Source organism: Rhyacophila brunnea, unplaced genomic scaffold (assembly GCF_057557595.1).
Source record: "Rhyacophila brunnea isolate RB1 unplaced genomic scaffold, BYU_Rbru_1.0 scaffold_7, whole genome shotgun sequence".
NCBI classification, from domain to species: Eukaryota; Metazoa; Arthropoda; class Insecta; order Trichoptera; family Rhyacophilidae; genus Rhyacophila; species Rhyacophila brunnea.
In genome coordinates, this window is record NW_028233339.1 from 19665790 (window position 1) to 19691603 (window position 25814).

At 31.9% G+C, this 25814-nt stretch overlaps 1 protein-coding gene across 2 annotated transcripts in view; it reads right to left on the minus strand.

Moving 5' to 3' along the window:
• Positions 1 to 25814, minus strand: part of LOC147064588 (uncharacterized) — a 234243-nt gene that overhangs the window by 53896 nt on the left and 154533 nt on the right. For both annotated transcript variants that reach the window (XM_085958286.1, XM_085958284.1), the window contains one exon: positions 1280 to 1725. In XM_085958286.1, the coding sequence (XP_085814412.1) occupies positions 1280 to 1625 (346 nt within the window). In that variant the 5' untranslated portion in view covers positions 1626 to 1725. The remainder of the gene's footprint in view (positions 1 to 1279; positions 1726 to 25814) is intronic.

Consider the following 25814-nt stretch of genomic DNA (forward strand, 5'->3'; position numbering starts at 1 on the left):
GGAATAATTGACGCATTAAACATCATTCTGGCATATATGTATAACGATCTCGTGAATAAGATGAACCTATCAACATTAATTATTCCTAAATAATTGAATAATTATCAAAAACTTTTTTTATAAAATTCCATCGCTATCTAAAGGATGATAGTGACAATATACTCCTTTAATCTTTCTAAGATTAAAGTTGTTTTTAAAGCTATCGTCTATGTATTAGATAGTATATAATGTACAAGTTGAATATACCTAACTAAAAAGTTGAACTCTGTTCAAGTCAATCAGGCAGTATGTATTGTCGCAATAATAAAATAAAATGTAAATACTTATTATCGTGCAAAATGCAACACTGCACGCATGAATGAAAAAAGTTTGTTAAGCTTCTTAATTTTCACGCGATAGTAGCAACTCGTGCAATATGTGCGCACGCACGGTTAGAGCTTACTCTTAGATAATATAGTGACGATAAAAACAAAAAAATACATGAAAAACCATGCAGCATAGAGGATAGTATACAATTACAAAAAACGGTCTCGCTTACACTTGAAAAATAAGATCGCTGAGACAATCAGGATTTTTGTGTGTAAACAGTTATTTCCGCGAAAGTTTAATTTAGACACTATTACTGGCAGTTAATACCTACACGTGTGTAGTATAATATATTTATGAGACATTTTTTCTTTGGTTTATTTAAGTTTAATATAAAAAAATCAGTGTGTGTACTTATGTACGCGCGTTAGAAGTTATATTTCTTTGACGTAACAAAACAAAAACAAAAATTGTGAGCTTCTTTGACAAGCTCTGAATTATCTTGTTAAATTACACACTCAAGAAAAAAGACCGCTTATTGGAACGCCGTTGGTTTATTTCTATACACTTAAACTTATATTACTAAATTATATAATGGTTTCTCGTTGTTTTTATTTTTAAAGTACCAACTGTCACTCGGACGTTTAATCGTTTGTTTACGTAAGGAATTGCAAATTGAAAAAAAACAATAATAAATTCGCTGCCTAGGCAACGGAATAATTCTAAACTATAATATTATACTGTATAATCGTCACGATTGCAGTATCATACTGTGGCGTAAAGGTGGTGCGTTCGGCTTATAACCGAACAATCTGTGGTTCGAATCCAATCGAGTGCGTTTTTTTTCGTGTGAAAAAATAAATTATGTGTTACATGTCACACGCCAAAAATATACTCTGATCTATTTTCCCAAGTGCGCCTAAAGAAGTATAAATTAAAAATATATATTATGTAATATAACTCTATTTCTTACCCACTGAGCTCAAAGAAGATTCCTCCACCACTGCCAAACTACTATTATGAATTGTGAGGTGACGTATATCCAATCCCAAGAACACGAACCCTTGTAACTTAGGCAAGTTGTTGTGCCTTAGTTTCAGATAGAAGATGATGGCCGACCTTCCTTTCAAGACGGCCATGGCCTTGGTGATATGCGAAGGGTCAGTGAACTCGCAGAGTATGTCCAGGCCATTTTTCTTCACACTGCACGAGCATGGGGATATTTCTGCGTGCGGGGGGCACTGTTGAGCGGACTGCGGCGCTGCTTGCGGGACGCACAGGGCCGCCAGCGCAGCGAGAGCGAGCCACCGCCCCGCCATGGCAGGGCCGGCGCCTGCGCCCACCCCCGGAAGTGACGCGAGCGCGCGTCTGAGGACACTACCACCAAGACATGCCCTTGCACGCCGGACGCTGCTCACACTGCAAAAAAAGGAAATAAAAACAATTAGGAAAATGCGTGAATATATTTGTAGCTAGCAACACACAATTTAAACTAAGCCGGCAATATTTCTTTTTGAAAAAAGTTTTGGATAGTTTTGTATGAGACTTTTACATTTCAGTATGAAACTTACTAATTTAGTGGAGTTGATTCAACTCGCATTTTTCCTCCCGTATGTATTATGATTAATTTACAATAATTTATTCTTTTTGTCATTTCAGAATTATCTCCCTTTTCCTTTCGCATACATAATTATTCTTTTTAATTTTATTTTCATCAAATAGTTTAATTCTGTCTTGATATTAATGTAAAAAAAATATTTAACAAACATAATAATTATTGGAATAATTATACAATTCGGCACAATATTTCAAAACACATCAAAAACATACTTATTGGACAACTAATATTTCGGCTAATGTGCTTTACCAATTATTATGCTACCTGCACTATACATGTGATCCAGTATTCATAAATTTTGGAAATAATTAATCATTGATGAAAAATAGTAATTGTGTACTAAGTTATTTCTTTCAACTACTGTTGGCTAGTGATATTCTTAATATTATATTTTTTCTTTCTTTTGACCATGTCCAATCCTAATAGGATCATATGGGCTTCCACATAGTGGAGGTTTGTATTAACAGATTTTATTTTTACGAGAAATGGATGTCAGCCACTTGCTCAACCTATTAGGACCATACTCTGACTCATGCACAAATTGAAAAACACTATGTGAACTTGCCAGACCCAGGATTCGAACTTGGTACCCTCGACACTATAGACCGGCGCTTAATCCACGCGGCCATCGTGGGTGTAATATTATATTACTGTTAAGTAACCATACAGTAGACAATATATAAGATAATATTATATCCATTAGTAATTATTATTATATTTTGTTTGTAAATCGTTATAAAATAAAATTGTATGAAGGAACCCCTGTAGACACTCGAACCCTGGGTCACCTTTGTAGGAGATGGGTGGATAATGTCAAGAGAGACGCAGAGAGGCTGAGTGGGCCATATTGGAGAGAGAGAACTCGGGACATAAACTCCTGAAGCACAGTTGTGCAACGTGCTATAGACTTGATTGCTCTGTAGTGCCAGTTTAAGTAAGTAGGTATGGAACTGTGTACATTGTTATTACTCTGAATTCTTCTGTTTTTTTAAATTTTATATTTAATAAAACAAATGTACATAATATTTAAAGATTTAACAGTATGATTAAAATAATTACGAATTATACATTTTATATGAATAGTTTCTATAAATTCACGAAGCTTTTATAATCGTGTTAGCATTATGGCGTTTTTAACCGTAGCAAAGTGTGTTCCTGTTCTATGCGTACTTCACAAGGTGAAACTTTTATCTGAAAATCAGTAACATTCTTATCTAGATTAGTGCTATTCAACGTAATTTATCACAAATGTAGTGGTCTATGTATAGTATAAAGCTCATGCTACATACTAGCGTTTTTATTTAAAAAATCTGTAACCGAAAATAGTATAGATTAGTGGTTTACAAGACAAGCGTTAGAAGTTATAAGCTTTTTTTGTAAATATACTACATTCGCATTGTCCGTTGCCTTACACAAATTATCAATATCATTACCAATAGCATAATAATAAAGTTTTGATTTTCCCCTCAGCTTTTTCCCCCTTTTCATATCCAAAATAACTTTTTCCAATTCAGTAAGTACTTTAATTAAACGGAAATCATCAGTGACCAGCGATTTTTAGCATGAAGTAAATAAAACAAAAAAAATGTTATTTGAATATTTCGAATATCCACGTCTATTTAATAAGTGCATTTTATTTTTTCTCGTTTCTATTATTATTAATTTTAATTTATCTGTGCTTGCAAATAATATCAAAACATAAAAATTAATGAAATTATTAATCCGTATATTATTTAAACAACATATTTACTTTATTATACAATATATTATTTACATTTTATTAAAACTCTATGCGTATTGTAGAGTAATATTTATGTACTTTTTTGTAGATACCTACATAGGCTTATGCGTTAGTCAGCCCATATTTGAATTCATAACAAATACGCTTAATGAATGAAACGAATAGGTCCTATAGCGGCTAAATTAAAACATAAGTGACAACTGGAGTCATTACCTGTTACAAAGCGAAATCAATTATGTTTTGTTTCGAATATCAAAAAAAAATGAACTAACCGCCAGATTAAATATTGTAATAATTTTTATAATACAGAAAAACTGTTGCAGTGTTTTATTAATTATGTTTAATTTCAATATTTGTTTATGAATCGTGTAGTAATTGAAATATTTAAAATTATTGATTTTTTTAAAAATATATGGATTACATGACAGAGGAGTCAAATTAGCGCTTATTGTATCCAATAAGTTAATTAAGTAACCAATTAATTACTCAAAGTTTTTTGTAAAGTTTAATTTTAGCAATTAATTTGGAATTATTCAATTTATATATAGCAGTTTTAATAAAAGTATTTACAATTATATAAGTACAAAAAAATATAGTTTATGGAAAATCGTAAATAATAATAGTAAAATTTTAGATCGTCCAAGTTTTGGTCAACTGTCATTATATGTGTAGGGTTTTAAATTAGTTTAAAACAATTGAACAGTTGTCTAATTTTTCTTTTATTTCTGTGCTTTAAATTTAATCTAAAAAAAATTAAGATAATAATAATTATATTATTCTCTTACACCAATCAGGCAAGTTATATTATCCAAAGGAATTATAAGAATAAGAAGAAATATCGGTTGGTTCGACATACTTTTAGTAGTATGATAATACGTTTCTTACTAAAGATGACATATTATATTCCGAACTACCGCAATGCTTCAAAACTAAAGTCATAGATCAATGTGTCTTTCCGGAAATGATTTATAGATCTGAAACTACGACTTTAACGACCAGGTTAGTATACAAATGAAGCGCGGAGTAATTCCAAAAGACTTATATAAAAATATTATTGACAAATAAATATATCCCTTATATAATGTTTGAGGCTTTCACGGTTGTTTTTCATCGTTGTAGATTTTTGGGTTTCCACCGTGTGTCCTTCTTCCTTCTTTATTTGACGTTTCGGGCTCGTTGCAGAGGCCATTATCAAGAGATGATATGTTCTATGATAAAAATGTAGTGTAGGTATATGAATATAAACGTTGCTCTAAGAATGTCAAAAGGAATCCGATTAGCTAAGAGCAAACGTGGTTCAGAGCTCTTGATCGGTTACATAAATGTAAAAATTAACAGTATAAGATAAGTACGTAGTTAAGTTTTATATATTTTTTTAAAACTTGAAACGTGAACGAATTACAATTTAAAAAAAAATACCTGAAAGTTTTTCAATGATAAGTCATATTCGTTTTTTGTTAATCAAAAAAGTTAAGTGCCTTATCGAAATCGTCCACTACCGGAAGTTCAAACATCTATAACGAAGCATTAGTTTAAACGGGTTTTTAAACTGCTTACCTGATGAAAATTTCATTCGGCCTTTGGTTTGAGAATTTTCCCTTTTACCGTATTTTAATTTTGTAAGACAATTTCAACTTTCTAATCGACGAGGCTTAACAAAATTATTATTCAATCTTGTAACTATAGCATCTAATACTATTAGCTTTTTAAACAAGGGTAAAACTTACGAAGTCTAACTTAAACATCATTGTTTAAAATAATAAAAATCAATTTCACCCTTATTAATCGAGTTAGAATAAATTAGTGGAATAACATTTGACAAACTGTGTACATTTAAGTCCACAAATTATTTTTTATTCAATATCTATTTCGATTATCGTTATTACTAAGTTAATTTGTTATTAACTAACTAGATATTATAGGATTTGGTATTGACATTTCAAAATGCTTTATAAAAATTCCAATAATAAATGCAATGCCATAAAAACGAGCTTAAATTTTCCGGAAAAGTTTTATTTTCAGGGTCGTATTTAATTGTAAGATATTTATTAATGTAAGTTAATTATTTATTCAAAAGTACCTTAAAAAGTTAGAGCCTTGATGAGCCAGCTTAAAAATTGATACTGCAAAAAGGCTTTCCCGGTGAAAGTCGTTTTGCGCTTTTGGGAGTGAGTGAGAATTTTTTTCTTACGGGGCTTAATGGACGGGGAGCTTTTTTACCTAACCTATAAAAAACGATGCGTAAAACGTGTTGAAACACATCCGGCTTCCGGTTCTTTCGTTTAAGGAAATTCTGTATTATAAGTCAAATCATCATTAAATAGTATTTAGTAGCTTTTAAAGTATTTAGTACTTTGCTATATGATTTTGAATTTTATTTCTTGAGAAAATTTTTACATTTATGTTTATTTCTCATGGCAATATTTAACAACCAACATATCCTAAAAATGATATTAAAAGACTATGCTAATGAATATTCTTTTTTGTTTTATATAGGTACTCAGTTTTATTTTATATGACGACGTTGCATTATTGAAAATGAATTGTAAAAACTTCTTGCAGTTTTACATTTAATATTTAACTAAGAAAAATAATAATATTATTATATTCAGAGAATTATTGATAGATAAAATATATTAAGAATAAAAAAATATCCTCATACAAGTGGTTGATAAAAGACTTTTTTACGAGAAATTTTTGTTAGCCAATTATCCAAATTAGTGGGTTCTTTCTCTAGACCAGGATCGTGGAAACAAAATTAAATTACACCAAATTTAGAAAATATGAATGTTTAAGAGAAGTTATTGTTTAAATAATGCTTCGAATAAAATATAATCGTCAACTGTCTAGCTAGATGATTTATGCTGGAAGAAAATGTAATAATGCAGAGACACTTTTTGAAATCCGTTCCAAAATCACGCATGGAATTTAAGGATATTATGTATGATAGATGATTCAACTTATTTTACGTAAAAAGTGCAAACGCTTTTAAAATTTTACAGCGGTAAATGATAGAAATGCTGTTACTTTTTACAATACCTCAGTTTTGTGAATAAGGATTTTTACATTATATTAGCATGAAAATGGCGTATAAAAATCAATTAAATTCCGAAAATAGCATCTAAGTTGCTGTGATATTAACACTGTTTTATGAATAATAAAATTACACCATTTTACTTAAACCCTAACCAGATGTTGAAATGGAATGTTTCAGATGTTCAATCACATTTTTTTTTATCTTGATCTTATACCCTGCGTGTCCATGGATTTACCGCTGGCAGTACGTAGTATCGCAGTCGTAACAAAATTATATTATACCAGCTGTCAACACGTATTATCATGCAAATTGCAAGATTGCATGCATGGATCAAAAAAGTTCAGAAGCGTCTGAATTTTCACGCGACAATTTGACTATGCGATATCTACGCCTGCGCAGTAGAACGGCCAACCTACCAGTAAAAAAAAACTAACTACACCGCGCAGAGGCTTATTTGAGGTCAACTGATTTTCACAACCTGTCAAATAGTACCATAAAATGACAACATCACGTCTCGCTTACTCTTGAAGAATGAGATTGGCAAGACAGTCAGCACTTGTACGTGTAAATAGTTATTATCGTGATAGTTTCAAATAATATACACTATTGGTGCAAGTATATTATCCATGCACATATACAGGCGCTATTAAGATAAGCTTATTATATATTATTTTAATTTACTTTTGTTCACTTAAAGTCTAGGCTAAATAATATTATTGAACACAAATTAATACATTTGTGGTAGGTAATAAATACCTGATCAAGTTTCCCGATTACTACTCAAGATCAAACATTAAAAACAGCATTTTTTACAGATACAAAATTAAATCCTGCAATCACCGTTTTCGTAGATGAAACTACTCCACCAAGGGATTTAAATGCTTCTATATAACGATGATGATAATATGAATATTGGGCGACCTTTAAAGGTTGCTGAAATCGAAAAAAATATTGGTCCGCAGATATTTTCACAAACTTTAATTAAATTCTTCAGCATTTTGGAAAAATCTAATATAAATTGTACTGTGAAACATAATTTAGTATCATACAAACGTTTGGCAGCTTTTTTACAGTATATGATATGGATTTATTTCTAAATTAGAGAAGCAGACAACTTTTTTTTATATATTATGTAGGTATGTCTACTTATTATACTCGAAACAATAATATTTTTTTACAAAATACTTTTATATTCTATTCCCAGTATATTATATTAGATAACATTTTTTTCAGATTTTTCATGGAATTTTGTTTTTGAAGAAATTCATCTTTGTCGAATATTACTTTCTTTACAAATGAAACCCACATTTCTGGTAATTAATCAACGAAGCCTAACTAAATTAGATATCGGAAAACTATCAAACTGATTCCTTGGTTAAACTGACCTCTGGGGAAATTGATCGGATTGCATCATACTTTTGCTACAGCGTATTACATAATAAATTTTCTTTCCTACAATTTATCAAAGGTAAGTGGGTTTTTATTTTATTTCTACTATAAATGTTAGTTTCTATATAGATCACAAATGGGCAACACATTACACGGAATTACCTACTAGAATTTATTTTTAGCAATTTCTTCATACTCTTAAAATATGTGATTATTATAGTTATTTCATATGGGAGTTGAAACTGTGTGGATATTTTATTTAAAAATAATGTGTTATATCACAACACTACATTCAATTAAATAATAATACTCAAGGAGAAGTGGTACTAAAGCGCAAAGTGTTCAAGCAGTGTGTGCTTGCCGTAATCACATATGCGTGTGAAACATGGACCCTAAGTGAAAGAGAGATCCGGAAACTTATAGCAGCACAACGTAGTATGGGTAGGTGCATGCTGGGCATAATTATAAATGACAAAACGAGGAATGACTGGATAAGGATACAGACAAAGGTTTGCGATATAACAGAGTTCGCTAAAAACCTCAAATAGAAATGGTCTGGACACATAGCTCGAAGAAGGGACAATCGTTGGAAAAACCTAGTCATCCAGTGGTACCCTAGAGGTACAAAACATCCGCAAGGTAGACCTAGAGCTCGCTGGATGGATGAAATGATAAAGTTATGCGGAAATATGTGGCAACGCACAGGAACGAGGGAATTGGAATCAGCTTGTAGAGGCCTACGTCCAGCAGTGGATTGATTTAGGCTGATGATGATGAAGGTGAAGTGGGTCCAATTTAAGAATTCGCTGCAACCTAATATGGCTTTAATTGAATAATTTACTCATATTTATATCTGAGGGATTAAAAACCCGTCATTTTATGTAAACCATATTATATAATTATTATATTATACGCTTTTCAAAATATATAGCGTTGTATTATTATTCCAGAATATAGAGATTTGACCCTGTCTGTTTCTGCGAGTTAAATATTTAGACAGTAAAATGGTTTTTAATGTACATATTAATGAAACTATCAATAAATCAATAATAATACTAGGTTATACTCTTCAGATCTCGAAACCGTTCAGATAAGTTCTGAAGGTACTTTATATTTCATACATTCGATCAGTAGTTGAGTACGTTTCTGCAGTATGAAATACACAGTACGTTACATTTTATATAAAACCTCTCGAATGAGTACAAAATAGATTTAGGAAGCACGTCAATTTTATTGCTTACTGTTATGATTTATATAATTACAGAAACGACGCAGGAAATTCTATCTTGACCACCGACTGCGTATTTCATGTTACGATCTTTGGAAAGTCGATGTTCTTTTTAGACCAGTAGTTTATTTTCAAAATTATTAATAGTTTTATTGACTTTATGTAGATATAATATATTAAAAACACATATTCAAATACTATTGCAAGCTAAGAATATTCTATATTTAAAGTAATGTTGAATTTTTTTGAACACAATATAACAGTTATAGCATACTATTGTACATATTTTAGGGCCCAGCGTACCTATTCAATACACAAGGCTATTTTCGGTGGCTATCGAGGGTAATTTATGCATTGAGGCAGTTAGTTGTTACAATAAGTTAACCGTCTGAACTGTCAAAAAGTGCTACGTCTGTTTTAACAGCACCTCTCTTGACTGTCTTAATTTTAAGAGCGAGATAGACAATTTTCACAGTTTAAAAAGCAAACTTATTGTAATAATTATAATATCTCAATACATAAATATGATAAACTACTCTTGATAGCCACTGATAGCAGTCTTATGTATAGAATAGATACGCTGGTGCCATATTAAATTATGTCATTCTGATGCCATCTTTTTTCGTATTATAAAAATCAATATTTCATGAATATCACATAAAATATATCAAAAACCATTATATTCTAACAAATTTAATATCATATCTTATAGATCTAATATCAAATAAGTTTTTAATAATTTAAAATATTTTTAGTTGTCAATGTTGTTATCAGCGAATGATAATAATCTTTATCATTTTTCAATTGTGTCTATAAATACCATTTATATTGTTATCTCTTAATTTTCATAATGTTAATTCCATAAATAATTTTTGGCAGGTAATAACTGCCATTAAAGCCATCAAATTGTAATATATAAAAAATTCATTTAAGCAAATGAAAAGAATAGAATTGGGTCACAATTGTTTTGATTGTCAAACTTACTCGATCAGTCGAAGAAAATATGTTATTTATATAAGTACTACGTGTTCGAAACTCAACATCAGTGACGGACTGGTCAACACATATAGATGAAAAACTTCAGATAAAGAATGTTACGTTTAATGGAACATACGTTAAAGTGCCCACCACCACCCGTCATATATGCACAACCGTGGATATGCACGGCCGCTTTCTATGACGCTTTAAACGTGTCTGAAAGAAGTGATTTTAAGTGCTCATTCCATCCCGAGACGGAGCCGCACGGGACTGATGCTGCAACCATGCACCGTAGTGCTGAAAGAAGAAAGTTAAGAAAGAAAATGTTTGTTTTTGGACTGGCTCTGCTGTCCGCTGACGTTAAGCGCTTTGTGTACCCGCATACTGAGTGTCACGAATTGAAATGGATGAGTCTACAGAAGAGTCGGGACTATCCCGCTCCCCATACGACGCTGCAAATTTCTCAAATGCCGCAAAGTTGGCCTCGGTTGCTACCAGATCTCCATGACCAATTGGGCCCGTGTGAGGACGGACCCTGGCAAACAGCTCCGCTCGTTCGAATTCCATAAGCGGGCAATCCCAGAGGATGTGTTCAACATCTTGGTGGTCATGCCCGCAGGTACAACCCGGCCCATCTACTATCAAGCCAAACTCGTGGAGTCTGGCGGCGAAGTTGCCATGGCCGGTGAGGAACTGGCTAATCCAGTGCGAAGGTTGGAGTCTTCTAGTTTGGTGCCTGCAGAATACGTCTGGAAAAAAACGGTAAGTGTGCCGCCCCTTGGGGGAGGCGGTCCACCTCGCCTGCCATGCCGCAAATGCGGTCTTGTACACAATGTCACTTACAGTCTTCCTGTAAGGAACGTCCTCGGATCTCTGCGGTGGTGTCAGATGGACACCGGCGAGTATTGTGCTGATCCCCCTCAAGAGGAGGGTGATCGATCCTCTGACTTGGACGTGCAGATCGAGGGGTAGCACCCCCGCGAGTACGGCAAGCGCGTCAGTAGAAGTTGTGCGGTAGGCTTTGGTAAGCGAGATCAGCGCAAGTCGCTGCCCGCTTAATAGTGCGCGTCTCACGAGAGTTAAGGAGTTTACTCGAGAATGCCAAATGCTGGAGGCGTAACCGGCAATTCCCATGAAAATTGCGCCGTATGCAACCTTAAGGGCTCTAGGCTTAAGTCCCCAATTGCTGCCCGCCATTCGGGCCATTCTCTGATAGGCCGAATTGGCCTTAGAGACGGCCGTCTTGGCGTGGTGAACGAAAGACAGCTTGTCATCAAGAATTACTCCCAGATACGTAACCCTTTCGGAGAAACGCACTGAGGTCTGGCCAAAACGAACCGTGGGCGGCCGTCGAGTTATGTTGACCCGAGAACTACCCCTGAGGAGGACAGCTTCCGTTTTGCTCGGGGCAAAGGTCAGCTTGTTCAGCAACCCCCAATTAAGGATTCTGCCCAAGGCGTCCGTGGCTGCACGCTCAAGTGCCGGTCGGCTGGTCGCCCCAACAAGCAGGAGCAAGTCGTCGGCGTACGCAACGAGCGTGCAGCCCGGAGGCAGTGGCAGGGACAGAACGTCGTCAAACAGAATGTTCCACAGAAGGGGTCCCAGGACGGAGCCCTGGGGACACCCCATGGTGGTCCTCCTGTGAATCAGGCTGGGGCCGGAGTCGTAGGTTATCTCCCTATTGCTGAAGTAGCTTTGAACTAAGGCAAAGAGGTCCCCGGGGATCTGTTTCAGCCTAAGCTTTGCCAGAACCAAGGGCCACCACGCAGTATCAAACGCGCCCGCTATGTCGAGAAAAATCCCGGCAACGAGGTCCTTGCCAGAGCTCTCCACAGAATCGATCACAAAGCGAATCGCATCCTCGGTGGACTTTCCGGGTCTAAACCCAAATTGTCTTTGCGAGATTGGACAGTTTTCCGACAGGTGGGACTCAATCCTGCTGTTTATCAATCTTTCCAATATCTTCCCGAAGACGGGAAGGAGCGTAATCGGTCTATACGCTTTCGGACAAAGTGCAAGTACATTACGTCAGTGGCTTGAAAGTTTACAAAAAGAGAGCGAGTACTACGAGTGTCGAAGATCGGGCAGAGTGATCACTATTATCACTCACAAATCTCTATATATGTCATCAAATTACCGTAATCATGTTCTTTTTCCTACTGTACTATAAGACATGATGTTTGTTTATTCTTACATATTATTATTATAAGCCGGACCATCGAGTTTTGAGAAATCTGATGCCGGTAGGCTGAATAAAAAATCGCAGATCTAATGATTGTAATGATATCGCCAGATGCCATCTCAGAAGAAGGTGCCTCTTTTATTCTTGACAGTGTTGACTTGTATTGTTGTTTGATTTAATAAAACGCATTTTTTTTGTAGTACTTATTCCATTTTAATAAATAAATTTGTACCAGTTTCGTCCGCTTCAGAGAGACATTTTCAACTTGACTTGTCTGTTTTAGATAACTTAATCTTATAGTAAGTACACACGAACGTTCTTGCTCGATGGTTTTACACTGATTTCAATATGTCTCAACGTGTGTACCATCTGGCTCGATTGTTTTTTGTTCGACATCGAACAAATTGCGCTATCCAAAAAAGATTGATGGTCCGTAATTCTTGCGCGATGTAATTTGAGTGAGGGAGTGAGGATTCACCGGTAAGGCTAGTGTGGCCTCGCTCTCACTCGTGGTCGAAGTTATGGCAGTGCGACGGTGGCCTCACAGCGCCTTGTGTTGAGTTGCTCGACTGTGTGGACGCAACGACGGGCATGCTTCCAAGTCAACATGCTCGATCGAGCAAAAACGTACGTGGGTACTAGGTTTTAGACTTTGAGAAGATCAGTTGTTACTTTTTTTCTCCCAAGAAGCAGAAATAACTTATCATTGATAATGCCAATTGGGCCGGTAAATGTGTCCACATACCTTTTGATACTGATCTATTCTAACTATATCAGAATGAGTTTAGATGAACGTTGTTTTATAATTTGTTAAAATAGTACCTACTTATCTCATTCGGCGTACTACTTTCATGGTGTACTCAATTATTTTATACTACTCTATACTGAATCTAATTCTTTTTAATACAGTTTTTTATTGTTTTTTCATAGAATATAATATATGTATTTCGAATCATAGAAGCTACCTATTTTCGCTTACAATCATACTTTAATTCTTCTCTAATTAAATTAATCTATTTTTATATACATAGATTATACGTGGAAATGTACAAATCACAGCTATCTTTGTGAAAGTGGTAAAACTATGTATGATTAATACTGGTAAAATTTATTTTCGTTAATTAAACATTGATTCTATTTTAATGAGGCTTACGCGTTGACCACACATGAAGCTATACGATATTGGTGAATTTTCAATTTGACCGACTTCGATATCTGATTATAATTATTACTGAACCATATGCGTACATTAAAACATATTCGAGAATTTAATATACAGATATGTAAAAGTAAATTATCATTTTTTACTCTTAAATTTATTTATGGACTTCTACAGGGTTGAGGTTATATTAAGAGTTTTTTGTATGATATTATACAGTTAACATACAAATATGTAAATATATAGCTACTAGAAACCTTAGCCTTTTAAGCTAAATTGCGTTTTTGATATTTTGTTAATATAATATAATTCGTGTGTAATTTGTCAGGTGAGTAAATTTTTAACTTTGTCTGTTCATTCAATTCGATAAAAATATATTTTTTTTTAAAGTAAGTATTTGAAATAATAATATGATTATGATGTTAAAACAGAAAACATTAACTGATACCAGAATTTAAAAGTTAGTAACAAAAACATTTCTAAGAACGACAGTAAATTGCATAACTTCTGAAACTCAACGACACCTCTGGTATCTCCCAACAGGTAAAATACCTCTTCCAATCACCTTGCGGCGTCATGAACGTACATAAAACAGTGGCCAGATTACCTGTTTGGATTCCCGTGCTAATCCACTGCCCCAAACACTTACCGAGACAATACACGGCAAAGTAATTAAACGCAAGACAAAGGTACCTCCATAATTAAAAAAAATTCTATAAGTATTATGTCTTCTACAATTATTTTTTATTAGTGATAGTGGCGTGCGGTGATTTCTGTGTGAAGAGATTTCGTTGATGCTGGGATATATTATACCTGACACTTGTTGGGCAATTTCTAGTAGCATTGCAGAAAATGATCTTTGTACTGATGCGCTCATCGATGGTAGGTATTGTAAGAATAAAACCCTGGGTCATTTAAATATTTTTTAACACAACTTAATTTTTCAGTTGTAAAAAAATGAAATATTGTCCATAATAATGTTACAGCGTAATCTAATATATAAAAATCAATATTTGTTTGTTTGTTCGTATTTTATGCGCTGCCATACCGTTCATCCGATTGCGATAAACCTTTGATAACTTATTGCCTGCACTTTCGCGAAGGTTATATGTATTGTAACTTACAGTAGGTCTTATATATTAAAATGAATGTCTGTCTGTCTGTCTGTCCCGTATGCGTTCTTAAACTATTAATCCGATTGCGATGTAACTTTGGTGAGTTGTTGTGTGCACACTCGCGAAGGTTTCTGAATTAAAAAAAAACATCTTCTTCTTCTGCATTATATCTTCTTTTATTCGTATGGTTCCTATACCATTCATCCGATTGCGATGAGACTTTTGGAAATTGTTGTGCCAATACCCGCAAATGTTTCTGAATTAGTACAACCATCTTCTTCTTCTATTTGTATGCGTTCCTATATCATTCATTCGATACCAATCAAACTTTGGTGAATTGTTGTGCGCACGCCCGCGAAGGTTTTTGAATTAGAAGAACCATCTTCTTTTTCTTTTATTCGTATACATTCCTATACCATTCATCCAATTGCGATGAAACCTTTGTCAGTAAAGTTGTTGTGCGCATACCCGCAAAGGTTTTTAAATTAGTATTATATAAAATAGAAAGTTTGTTTGTTTGTTTGTTTGTTCCATCCAATTTTGATTTTTTTTTTACTACATAATAATAACGTTTGCATATTTTGGATTCGATTTTAATTTAGTGTTCTTTTGTTTGACCTTTACTCATATTAGAATTATTTTCATATTGCCATATAATTGTACTACACAGATATTTTAATATTAAAAAAATAATTACTTATTATTATTTTTTAAATAACTAAGATAAATGTATCCACGAAGTGACCCTGTGCGAAGCCGGGTACTTCAGCTTGTATAATATGAAAAAATCTCGGTAATCTTGAAAGTTTTTTGATCATGTCCGATCCAAATAAGATCATAATAATTATTATGGAGGTTCGTTATAAACAGATTTTTGTTTTTACGAGAAATGTATGTTATCCACTTGTCCAACCTATTAGGTCCATAATCAAACACAAATTGAAAATAATATGTATATTTTCCAGACCCAGGATCTGAACCTGGGACCCACAACGTTATAGGCCGACGCTTAAGCCGCTCGGCCATCCTAGGCGAAATTTAGTGACATTTAATAGACCTATAAACAATAAATTGTCAGTGTCGTTAAATTAATAACTTTCATAATTTCTTCTACACAATTATTTTCAAAATTAAGTTTTTAGAGTTTTTGGTATTATCTAAATATTAAAACCTAATTTTACTTAAATTCGTACTTTAGCATCATTTATAAAGAATGTAAATAATGTGATGTTATTATTCATTTTTAACCGATAACTGAGACAGAATTTGAAAGAAATTTTGAAAGAGAAAAACAGCCATCTTACGCCACTAAACTAACGTACGCATGAGAAAAACTATCAATTGACTTACATTGATAATCCTTCGAAGGTATTATAATATTATACATAAAAAGAAACAATATATTTATATACCTAGCTCCAATAAATGCACATACCGTCAAAAAAGCAATATTTTCTTAAACAATTTCATATGAATCCGTAGGAAATCCACACACATTATTTTTTCAATAAATAGGTCCAATGAATGTTGTCAAATCTCTTTTGTTGATAGCTTTTCTATTATGTGGTATTACGTGGTAGATGACCGCACGGCTTAAGCGTCGGCCGATAGCGTTGTGGATTTCAGATTTGAATTCCGGGTCTGGCAACTACACATATTGTTTTTCAATTATTGTGCATGAGTCGTATAGACCTAATAGGTTGAGCGAGTGGCTGACATCCATTTCTCGTAAAAACAAAATCTGTTAATACAAAATTCAACTTTGTGGAGGCCCATATGATCCTATTTTGGATATAACATGGTCGAATGAAGAAAAAAAAGAAAACATATTATATTAGTTATAAAATAAAAGCTGAACAAAGTAATAAAAAAATATTATTAAATACCTATCGTGTTTTTCTTCCATTATAATTATAATTTAAAGTATCTATGGTCATCTATCATTATAGACATTATATTTCACAGTATGAAAGTTTCCCAGTCATGTGGATATTCTGTAAATAAACCCCCTCATATTATGGTTTCCATCGCACATTTCTAACTTATATGATTTGTGCGTACGTGCTCGCTTTCTACAGAAAACTCTCTTGCCTGTCTAATAATAGATACTATATATATACATATTTGACGTAGCAAACCGGGAAAGCGGTGTGACGTTCATTCAATACATCAATGTTTTGCTTTTCATTTCTATTGAATAGTATTTTAGTATAAAATCTATTTCTATATATATATAAAAACAGGTACTCATTAACCAAAGGTCGTCCTAAGACCCGATGGATTGACGAAATTTTTAAAATAGGGTAAAAGTCCATGAAAGAATTTTTTTTTCTTTCGTGGGGCCAATCCTTCGAATCGTGATAAAAAAAAATATATTTATGTTTGCTTGCTTGCCACAAATGTAAGAACTGATTCAATTTAACCATCTGAGCTAATTAGGTAGGTTTATATAAAAATAATCTAACACACTTATTTTTATATTACTTTATATTAAAATTATCGAGTGCTCCGATTCATAATTTTTGCGTCTGCTCTTCCAAATTATTTTTTTTATTAAATATCGTATATTATGTTTTCTAATCTTGTAATTTATTTAGTTAAAAAAACTAGATTATTTTAAATAAACTGACTATTTTATTTCAAAGATTATACCTAATAATAATGTAAACAAATATTGTTTTAACAACAATAATTAAAGTTTGCCATGTATATTGCAAAACTTCAACTAAGCATTCGCTTGCATACAAATTCTGTTACGTGACTACATATTAAAAAAATAAGCAATCGTTTAACGATACATTTAAAACCTGGAAACGCCGCTTTCAAATGTACATATAAACAGAAACCTGAAGATATAGTTAAATTTAGTCTTATATGCAGATAAAGATATTATATATTATCTAACATATTGTGTAAATCGTTGTAACAAACAAGTCAAGTATTGGTTCTCTCGCATTTTGTGATGCATATCGCGAGAACGTGTTGCAGCTCCGTTTAAGGGGTCGGGTAGTCTCAAGATGACTTAAGCGGCTCTTTGTGTGCGCACTGGCAGACGGAACCATCTACCCGCCTGAAATTAGCATTAATGAGAGAGGCCACGGAAGTCGGAACACGAGCTCTACAACATAGTCACAAGTGGTCTCCACGAATGCCTTCGACCTCAGTTAGATTCATTAAACGGACGAAGAATGAGTTATTGACAAAATAAAATTAAAAAAATATATAAAAATAAGAATGTTTTTGAATTATCTATTTAATACTATAACACTTTTGCAGGAGTCTAGGTGGTTTAAAAGTACAGCAAAGCGCCAAACATATAATGATGCACGTAGCGTACTATCGCAAGACGTCACGTGTAATGACGTTTTTTTTGGTATTTAAAATGTTATCAGACTGATGGTTCCATTTTGTAGCACATTTTGAACATTTAAAGTTTTTAAACGAATATTGTCAGTTAGCAAAATCTGCCGAAATCACCAGAACAAAAATGGGGTCATCTCACGCATACCGCTTTGCATCGATACCCGCATGACTCAATGAACTTTTTTTATCATTCTCTAGATCACTCACATTTTCGACTCATGTCAAAATCGCATGTTTTTTTGTTTTTAGCGGTTGGCAATATGTATTTTCTATAAGAATATCGTTGGATGCAGGTAATATCGCAAGTAATTTTAACGTACGCACACGTCGAAAATCACAAGCACAATCGAAATCAAAGCCTTCAAATGACAATCCGGTGCTTTATACATTAAACTACTGTACAGCAGTTGCCTTACTAATGCTTATACTGTAACTGTAAACTGTTTTGTACTATAACATTTAACCTAATTCCATTGTTAATGTGTAATGACATTTTAATGCGCTTACTGAGCGTATTGATAGTGAGAATCTAATTTTATTTCAAAAAAAAATTTTTATACTCGCTCCTTTATTTAGAATACGGTTTTAACATTATTTTATTGTAATAATTTATTATATAAACGAGAATAAGATTAACTGTTTTTTTATTCAACGAATAATTCACAAGATTTAAGAATGTAGCATTCTTTTTATTGAACATACATAATTTGAAAACACTTCTGACTTCTGATATAACCAATAGCAAAAATCTGTTGTGAAAGAAGTACTTTGATTTAAAATACAAAAGCCGATTGCCAATAGTAATGCAATTTAGAAAGCGCTTCAGAAATTATTGTAAGTACCATCAATTAAAATTCGACGCAAATAGATAAGATACCAATAGCATAGTAGTCAGTGCACGTGGACGTGATTCCTGAGAGACACGTGTTCGAATTTTGCTGTGTCGTATTTTTTTTCAAAAAAGATTTTTTCTCTTGGTTATATATTTCTCAGAAGTGTTTTCAAATTATGTATGTTCAGTATAAAACTTAAATCAATTATAATTTAAATTAAAATTCTACCAAGTTTATTAACGTCATGATTTATTTATCATGTATCTGTATTTAAAACATATATATATGACATACGAAATGATGCTATTGTGTGCGCATAAATTATTGTTATAAATAATAATTAAATCGTTGGCGAATATTGCAATGTCACTCAGTTGTCAAGAATTACTTACTCTCTCCGGCATTTTGCTAGATGGAATTGGTTTCCCGTACTGCATGCTGAGAGGTGGCTTCCTGTGCAAGATTTACGGCTTCATACATCCCCCTAGCTTCATTTCTATTATACCTATAATACAGCATTATATAGAATATTGCACAACAGAGTTTAATTCCGGGGAAACAGATTTACGTGAACCTCATGAGAATTAACTGACTTAAAATATTAAATCGATCTTTTCAGTCTTGAAAAAAATATAATATACGATATTTATCATTTTCTAAAAGTTACTATGTTCACATTTCGGTAGAGTCAATAATTAAATTTCATACAAAGTTGTTTTTTATGTATTTATTTTATTTTATTCAGAACCACGTACTTTTTTTCTACTAGCCGCCATATCTTGACATTAAGGCGTATTCCGTGTCATAAAAAAAAGATAAATGCTAGTTATATTTGTGCTGGAAACGCCCCAGAAAGAAATTTATAAATTTGTGGTTGGAAATGGACTTACGTATAAAATATTTATAATTACTTCAATTATACATGGATAAAAAGATACCTTCTCTCTCACCGTACATTTATTGAAGTTAAAAAAATCCTTAGTTGAAACTTAATATAACCGATCTTCCCAAATAAACGTCAAAATGACATACATACATGTTCTCTTTCAACCAACATAATAATAAATTCATAGTTTTATGGTATCCTGTGATTAACCACAAAAATGTATTTGAACCAGGGTATTATCAAATATTTATCTAAATTATCTTTTATCCACTTACAACAACCAAACGCACTTTTTAGTATGATATTTACCACCAATACCGTTAGTAAGAGCGCGATGCAGACTCATTAGTTAATCTCAAATTAGTTAAACGTGAATAGTTTATGGTTAAACCATATTATTTGTCTTCTTCGTTCGTTATTTTACAGAAAATTATACCATATTAAAAATTTCAGTTTTCCTAAAGCATTTTTTAAATTGACAAATAAATTGGAATAAATGCGCAGGTAACTTATTTTATATATTCAAAGACAATACTATTTTATAACCCACTTTTAATAACCGTCAAATATCAATAATAAAATTGTTGACATATTCATATATTGAGTATTACCACGCAGCGACGTTGAAATAAAAATTACAAATCCGTATTTCGCCTTTAAATTAATATTTTTACATATCACTTCCCTCTAGATCTACCATCTACCATACATTTACTACTATAGGATAAAATATGACAGCTAAACAACCGTGAGCTAATGGTTAGCTATCACTAATGAAGATTATGATATGTAGGGTACTATATCTTTGTTTGCAAATGGATTTTAGTTATTTAGAATAACACTAAGTTGAGCTTATAACAGAACGGCACGTGTAGTGTTTCCATTGTTCTGTTTTCAAAATGATACAGCTTCCGTATAATTAAATCCTATTATATTGTGAAACGAGGCTTCACATTATTATCATCCCTTATTGTGATTGTCTGATGGAGAATATTTATACTAGACAGTAATTTATGATTCTAATTAAGAAGATGAACATGTGTGTATTAAGGGGGGACATGCTCGTCGAAGGTCAAAATTGAGTTTTTATTGTATTTTCAAACCATGATCCTAGACACTCCTTAAACGTTGTAGATAATCTATTTATATAATTTTGAAGCCTTATTATCTTTTATAATTATTTTTAACATTTGATGACTGCATTAAGTATTTTTGTTACATAAAATAGTATTCTTTTAAACCTCTCGCTCTAATGTTTTAGAATATAGTCATATTTCGGTACATAACTGTGCAGTGGTGTTAAGATTTTTTACATTTATTAATTTTTAAACGCATTTATAATACCATTAGCATAATTTATTATGAGATAATTTTTGTAAAATATTCACGATAAAAAATTATATTGATAATCTCTGTGATCGCAAATTTGACAAGAATTAGGCATTTTATTATTCAAAAAATCGGCAAGATTAACACATTTGAAGATGATTCTAAAGATATTTATTATAAGCTATGTCTTTGACCATTCAAGTGTGGTAAACATCTTATGAATAATAATCGATTTATAATAATTATTGACCTAAGAATAAGGTAGTGTTTTTTTGAAATACGCCATTTCTTTTGTCATTCCCCAGTAATTAAGCTACAACATACGGCCGTAGCCATAAATTGACAAACTATAATTAAAGTAGGGAGTAAAATGATATTAACGCGCGTGTTTGAACATGTACCGTTTAAAAAAAAATAAAAAATAAATTAGTTAGGTACATGTTCAAACACGCGCGTTAACATAATTTTACTCCCTAATTTAATTATAGTTTGTCAATTTATGGCTACGGCAGTATGTTGTAGCTTAACTACTGGGGAATGACAAAAGAAATGGCGTATTTCAAAAAAACACTACCTTATTCTTAGGTCAATAATTATTATAAATCAATTATTATTCATAAGATGTTTATCACACTTGAATGGTCAAAGACATAGCTTATAATAAATATCTTTAGAATCATCTTCAAATGTGTTAATCTTGCCGATTTTTTGAATAATAAAATGCCTAATTCTTGTCAAATTTGGGATCACAGAGATTATCAATATAATTTTTTATCGTGAATATTTTACAAAAATTATCTCATAATAAATTATGCTAACGGTTTTATAAATGCGTTTAAAAATTAATAAATGTAAAAAATCTTAACACCACTGCACAGTTATGTACCGAAATATGACTATATTCTAAAACATTAGAGCGAGAGGTTTAAAAGAATACTATTTAATGTAACAAAAATACTTAATGCAGTCATCAAATGTTAAAAATAATTATAAAGGATAATAAGGCTTCAAAATTATATAAATATATTATCTACAACGTTTAAGGAGTGTCCAGGATCATGGTTTGAAAATACAATAAAAACTCAATTTTGACCTTCGACGAGCATGTCCCCCCTTAAGAGTAAAATATATCTATCTTACCTATAAAGCTTTTACATATTAGACTAATAATGCGTGCAATGATGTGATATCAAAATAAATAATAACAAGACAAAAAGAACTTTTTATATACGACGTTTTTAATTTTTCTGTTGAATCATATAAACTTAACTAGACTATCTTAAACGATCAAAAAAATTTGTAAGTACTTGATAGAAATAATACTGAAATGTCATTTTGACATTTCATATTGATTTCCATAGTAACGCACGTATATATTAATAATTTAGTTGCTAAGACCCCAAACCCCTAGCAACCAATAATAGTGGATTGGATTACGGATTTCTTCCAAAATAACTTTTCATACAAAACAGAATTAACTTAAAATGAATTCAATTCTACTTAAAGATGGCTAAAAGTATTTGAATAATGCATTGGCATCGTGTTCTGATATATTAAGTTTCAAATGTCAAGCTAGTCGGAAAGTTAGTTAAAAATCGATTGCAAGATTTGTACTGGATAAACAACCACCGGACAAATAAGAATACGACCTAATAATAAGTATTAATTAAAAAAATAATATCATTCTACCTACTTGTAACTAAAAGACAGATTAATATATTTTTATAGTAATTTATATTCTTAGATAATTTTCAATAAATATGTAATATATTCATATATCTTCTAATATATAAAAATCAATATTTTTTTGTTTGTTCGTATTTTATGAGCTGCCATACCGTTCATCCGACTGCGATAAAACTTTGTCAACATATTGCTTGCACTTGCGCAAAGATTATAGGCTTTATTTTATATATAAAAATGAATGCCTGTCTGTCTGTTCGTCTGTCTGTCCTGTATGCGTTCCTATACCATTCATCCGATTGCGATGAAAATTTGGTCAGTTGTTGTGCGCACACTCACAAAGGTTTTTGAATTAGAAAAACCATCTTCTTCTTCTTTATTATATCTTCTGTTATTCATATGGTTCCTATACCATTTATCCGATTGCAATGAAACCTTCGTCAGTTGTTGTGGTAACACCCGCAAAGGTTTTTGAATTAGTACAACCATTTTTTTCTTCTTCTTCTTCTTCTTCTATTCGTATGCATTCCTATACCATTCGTCCGATTGCAATGTTTGATCAAGTGTTGTGCTTATGCCCGCAAAGGTTTCTGAATTGGTACAACCATCGTTTTCTTCTTCTTCTTCATTCTATCTTCATTTATTCATATAGTTCCTATACCATTTATCAGATTGCAATGAAACTTTCGTCAATTGTTATGCCCACACCCCCAAAGGTTTCTAAATTAGTACAACCATATTCTTTTTCTTTTTCTTCTATTCTAAATTCTTCTATTCGTATGCGTTCCTATTCCATTCATCAGATTGCAATAAAACTTTCATCAGTAGTTGTGCCAACACCCGCAATGGTTTCTGAATTAGTACAACTATCTTTTTCTTCTTCTATTCTATCTTCTCCTATTCGTATGCGTTCCTATACCATTCATCCGATTGCGATGAAACTTTTGTCAGTTGTTGTGCGCACACCTGAAAAGGTTTCTAAATCAGTACAACCATCTTCTTCTTCTTCTTTTTCTTCATTTTATTTTCTTTTATTCGCATGGTTCATATACCATTCAGTATTAAGTTAAATACAAAGTTTGTTGTTTGTTTGTTCCATCCAATATTGATTTTTTTTACTACATATTAATACTATTAATAACATTTGCATATTTTGGATTCGATTTTAATTTAGTGTTCTTTTGTTTGACCTTTACTCCTATTATAATTACTTTCATATTGCCATATTGTATTACACAGATATTTTAAAATTAAAAAGATACATAATTACTTATTATTATTTTTTAAATATCTAAAATAAATGTATCCACGAAGCGACCCTATGCGAAGCCGAGTACTTCAGCTTGTATATATATATAATTATAATTTATACTGTCATGTATACATTATCTTGATGGCTCATAAAAAAGCCATTCATTCTAACGAATCCATAATAATATACATTCTTATGGGTATTGTAAGTATTGATTTTAAACGAACGAAGAAACTGTGGCAGTAAAAGCCTTCAGTATTTCAGCCCACAATTTGTAATATAGATCCATTATTCATAAGACGATCTTCGTCCATTTTCATTACGTTAGAGATACAAATGTTAAAAAATCGTAGCTTTGTTCGAAAAAGCACCTGTGCATGTAAAATAAGTGGCTTATTAATGTTTCAATAAGTAATGCGGTATGAAACATTTTGGGCGTCCGGTATAATTTATTTAAAATATTCAAAAAAAATCCTCTCTATCTCATTTATTTTTTATATGGGCTTTATTTTAATTTAATAAAAATGTCTACGGTAAATTCAATAAGTTTAAATTGCTATACACTTGTGTTCAAATGAATCCTACGTGTTGGTTTATTACTATTTACAAAACTTAAAACTTGTGTCTCAGTGCTTTAAAATAGAAGTTGAACCTTTCATGAATATAGAATAAGATAATAAAAATTATGCAAAATATTTTTTTTCTTCTTTATAGGGTGACTCTAACAATTTGGCAGTTCAGCAACCTTCTCTTGGTGTGCAGGAGTTGTGACAGGGAAAACCCCATGGCATTGCTATATTAAGTGTTTTTATATATTTAATGTAATTGTCTGGTCTACCTAAGTACTTTGTAAATTCTTCATAATAATATATTTTGACTTTATCAAATACCAATATTTAATCTACATTTTTTTGCAAAACATAACATGATAATAATTATATATTATCATTGCATGATGAAGAATAAGAATAATATACATATTGGAAAGATGTTGAATAAAACATTAACATTAAATGATAAAATAAGCCGTGAGTCTGTTTGCATTTCAGATTTAATTATAGCAAAGATATAATTATCACACTTCAGTCTGAGATTTATTTACGACGATGACATTATAAACACCATGCTTATGTTTTACAACCTTAATAAAATTATACGTCGAACGATTATTATCTTTATCATTATAAAATAGAAAACGAGTAGCCATAAAAAGCGTTAGAAAGAATCGTCATTTTACATATATTTTTTAATTATGCCTCTAATGCAGTAAATATTATTTTTTTCTTTGTTTACCAATTTAACAATACTTAAATCATTCTTTCTAAGTATAGTCTAAAATATTTGATTTATTTTAAATAACTACAATATTATAATCTAAATTATCGGCGGGACTTTCAATTATCTTGATTCATATAATAATGATAATTATAAAAAATCAAAACAATAATAAAAGTAATGTTTTTATAAACCGTTCTGAAAGGGTATTCCATATTAAATTAATATTATAATACTGTATTTTAAAATTATCAATAGGTATATTGTGATTAAACTTCTATTATTTATGGATAAACGACTCGTATGTGCTTAAAAATTTAAGCACAAACGTGATAAACAATAATATTTTTTAGATCTAACCAACCTCGGAAAAAATTTAATGAAAATGTATCATTAAGTAGACAGAGGCTTATGTACGCGCGTTAGAAGTTATACTTTTT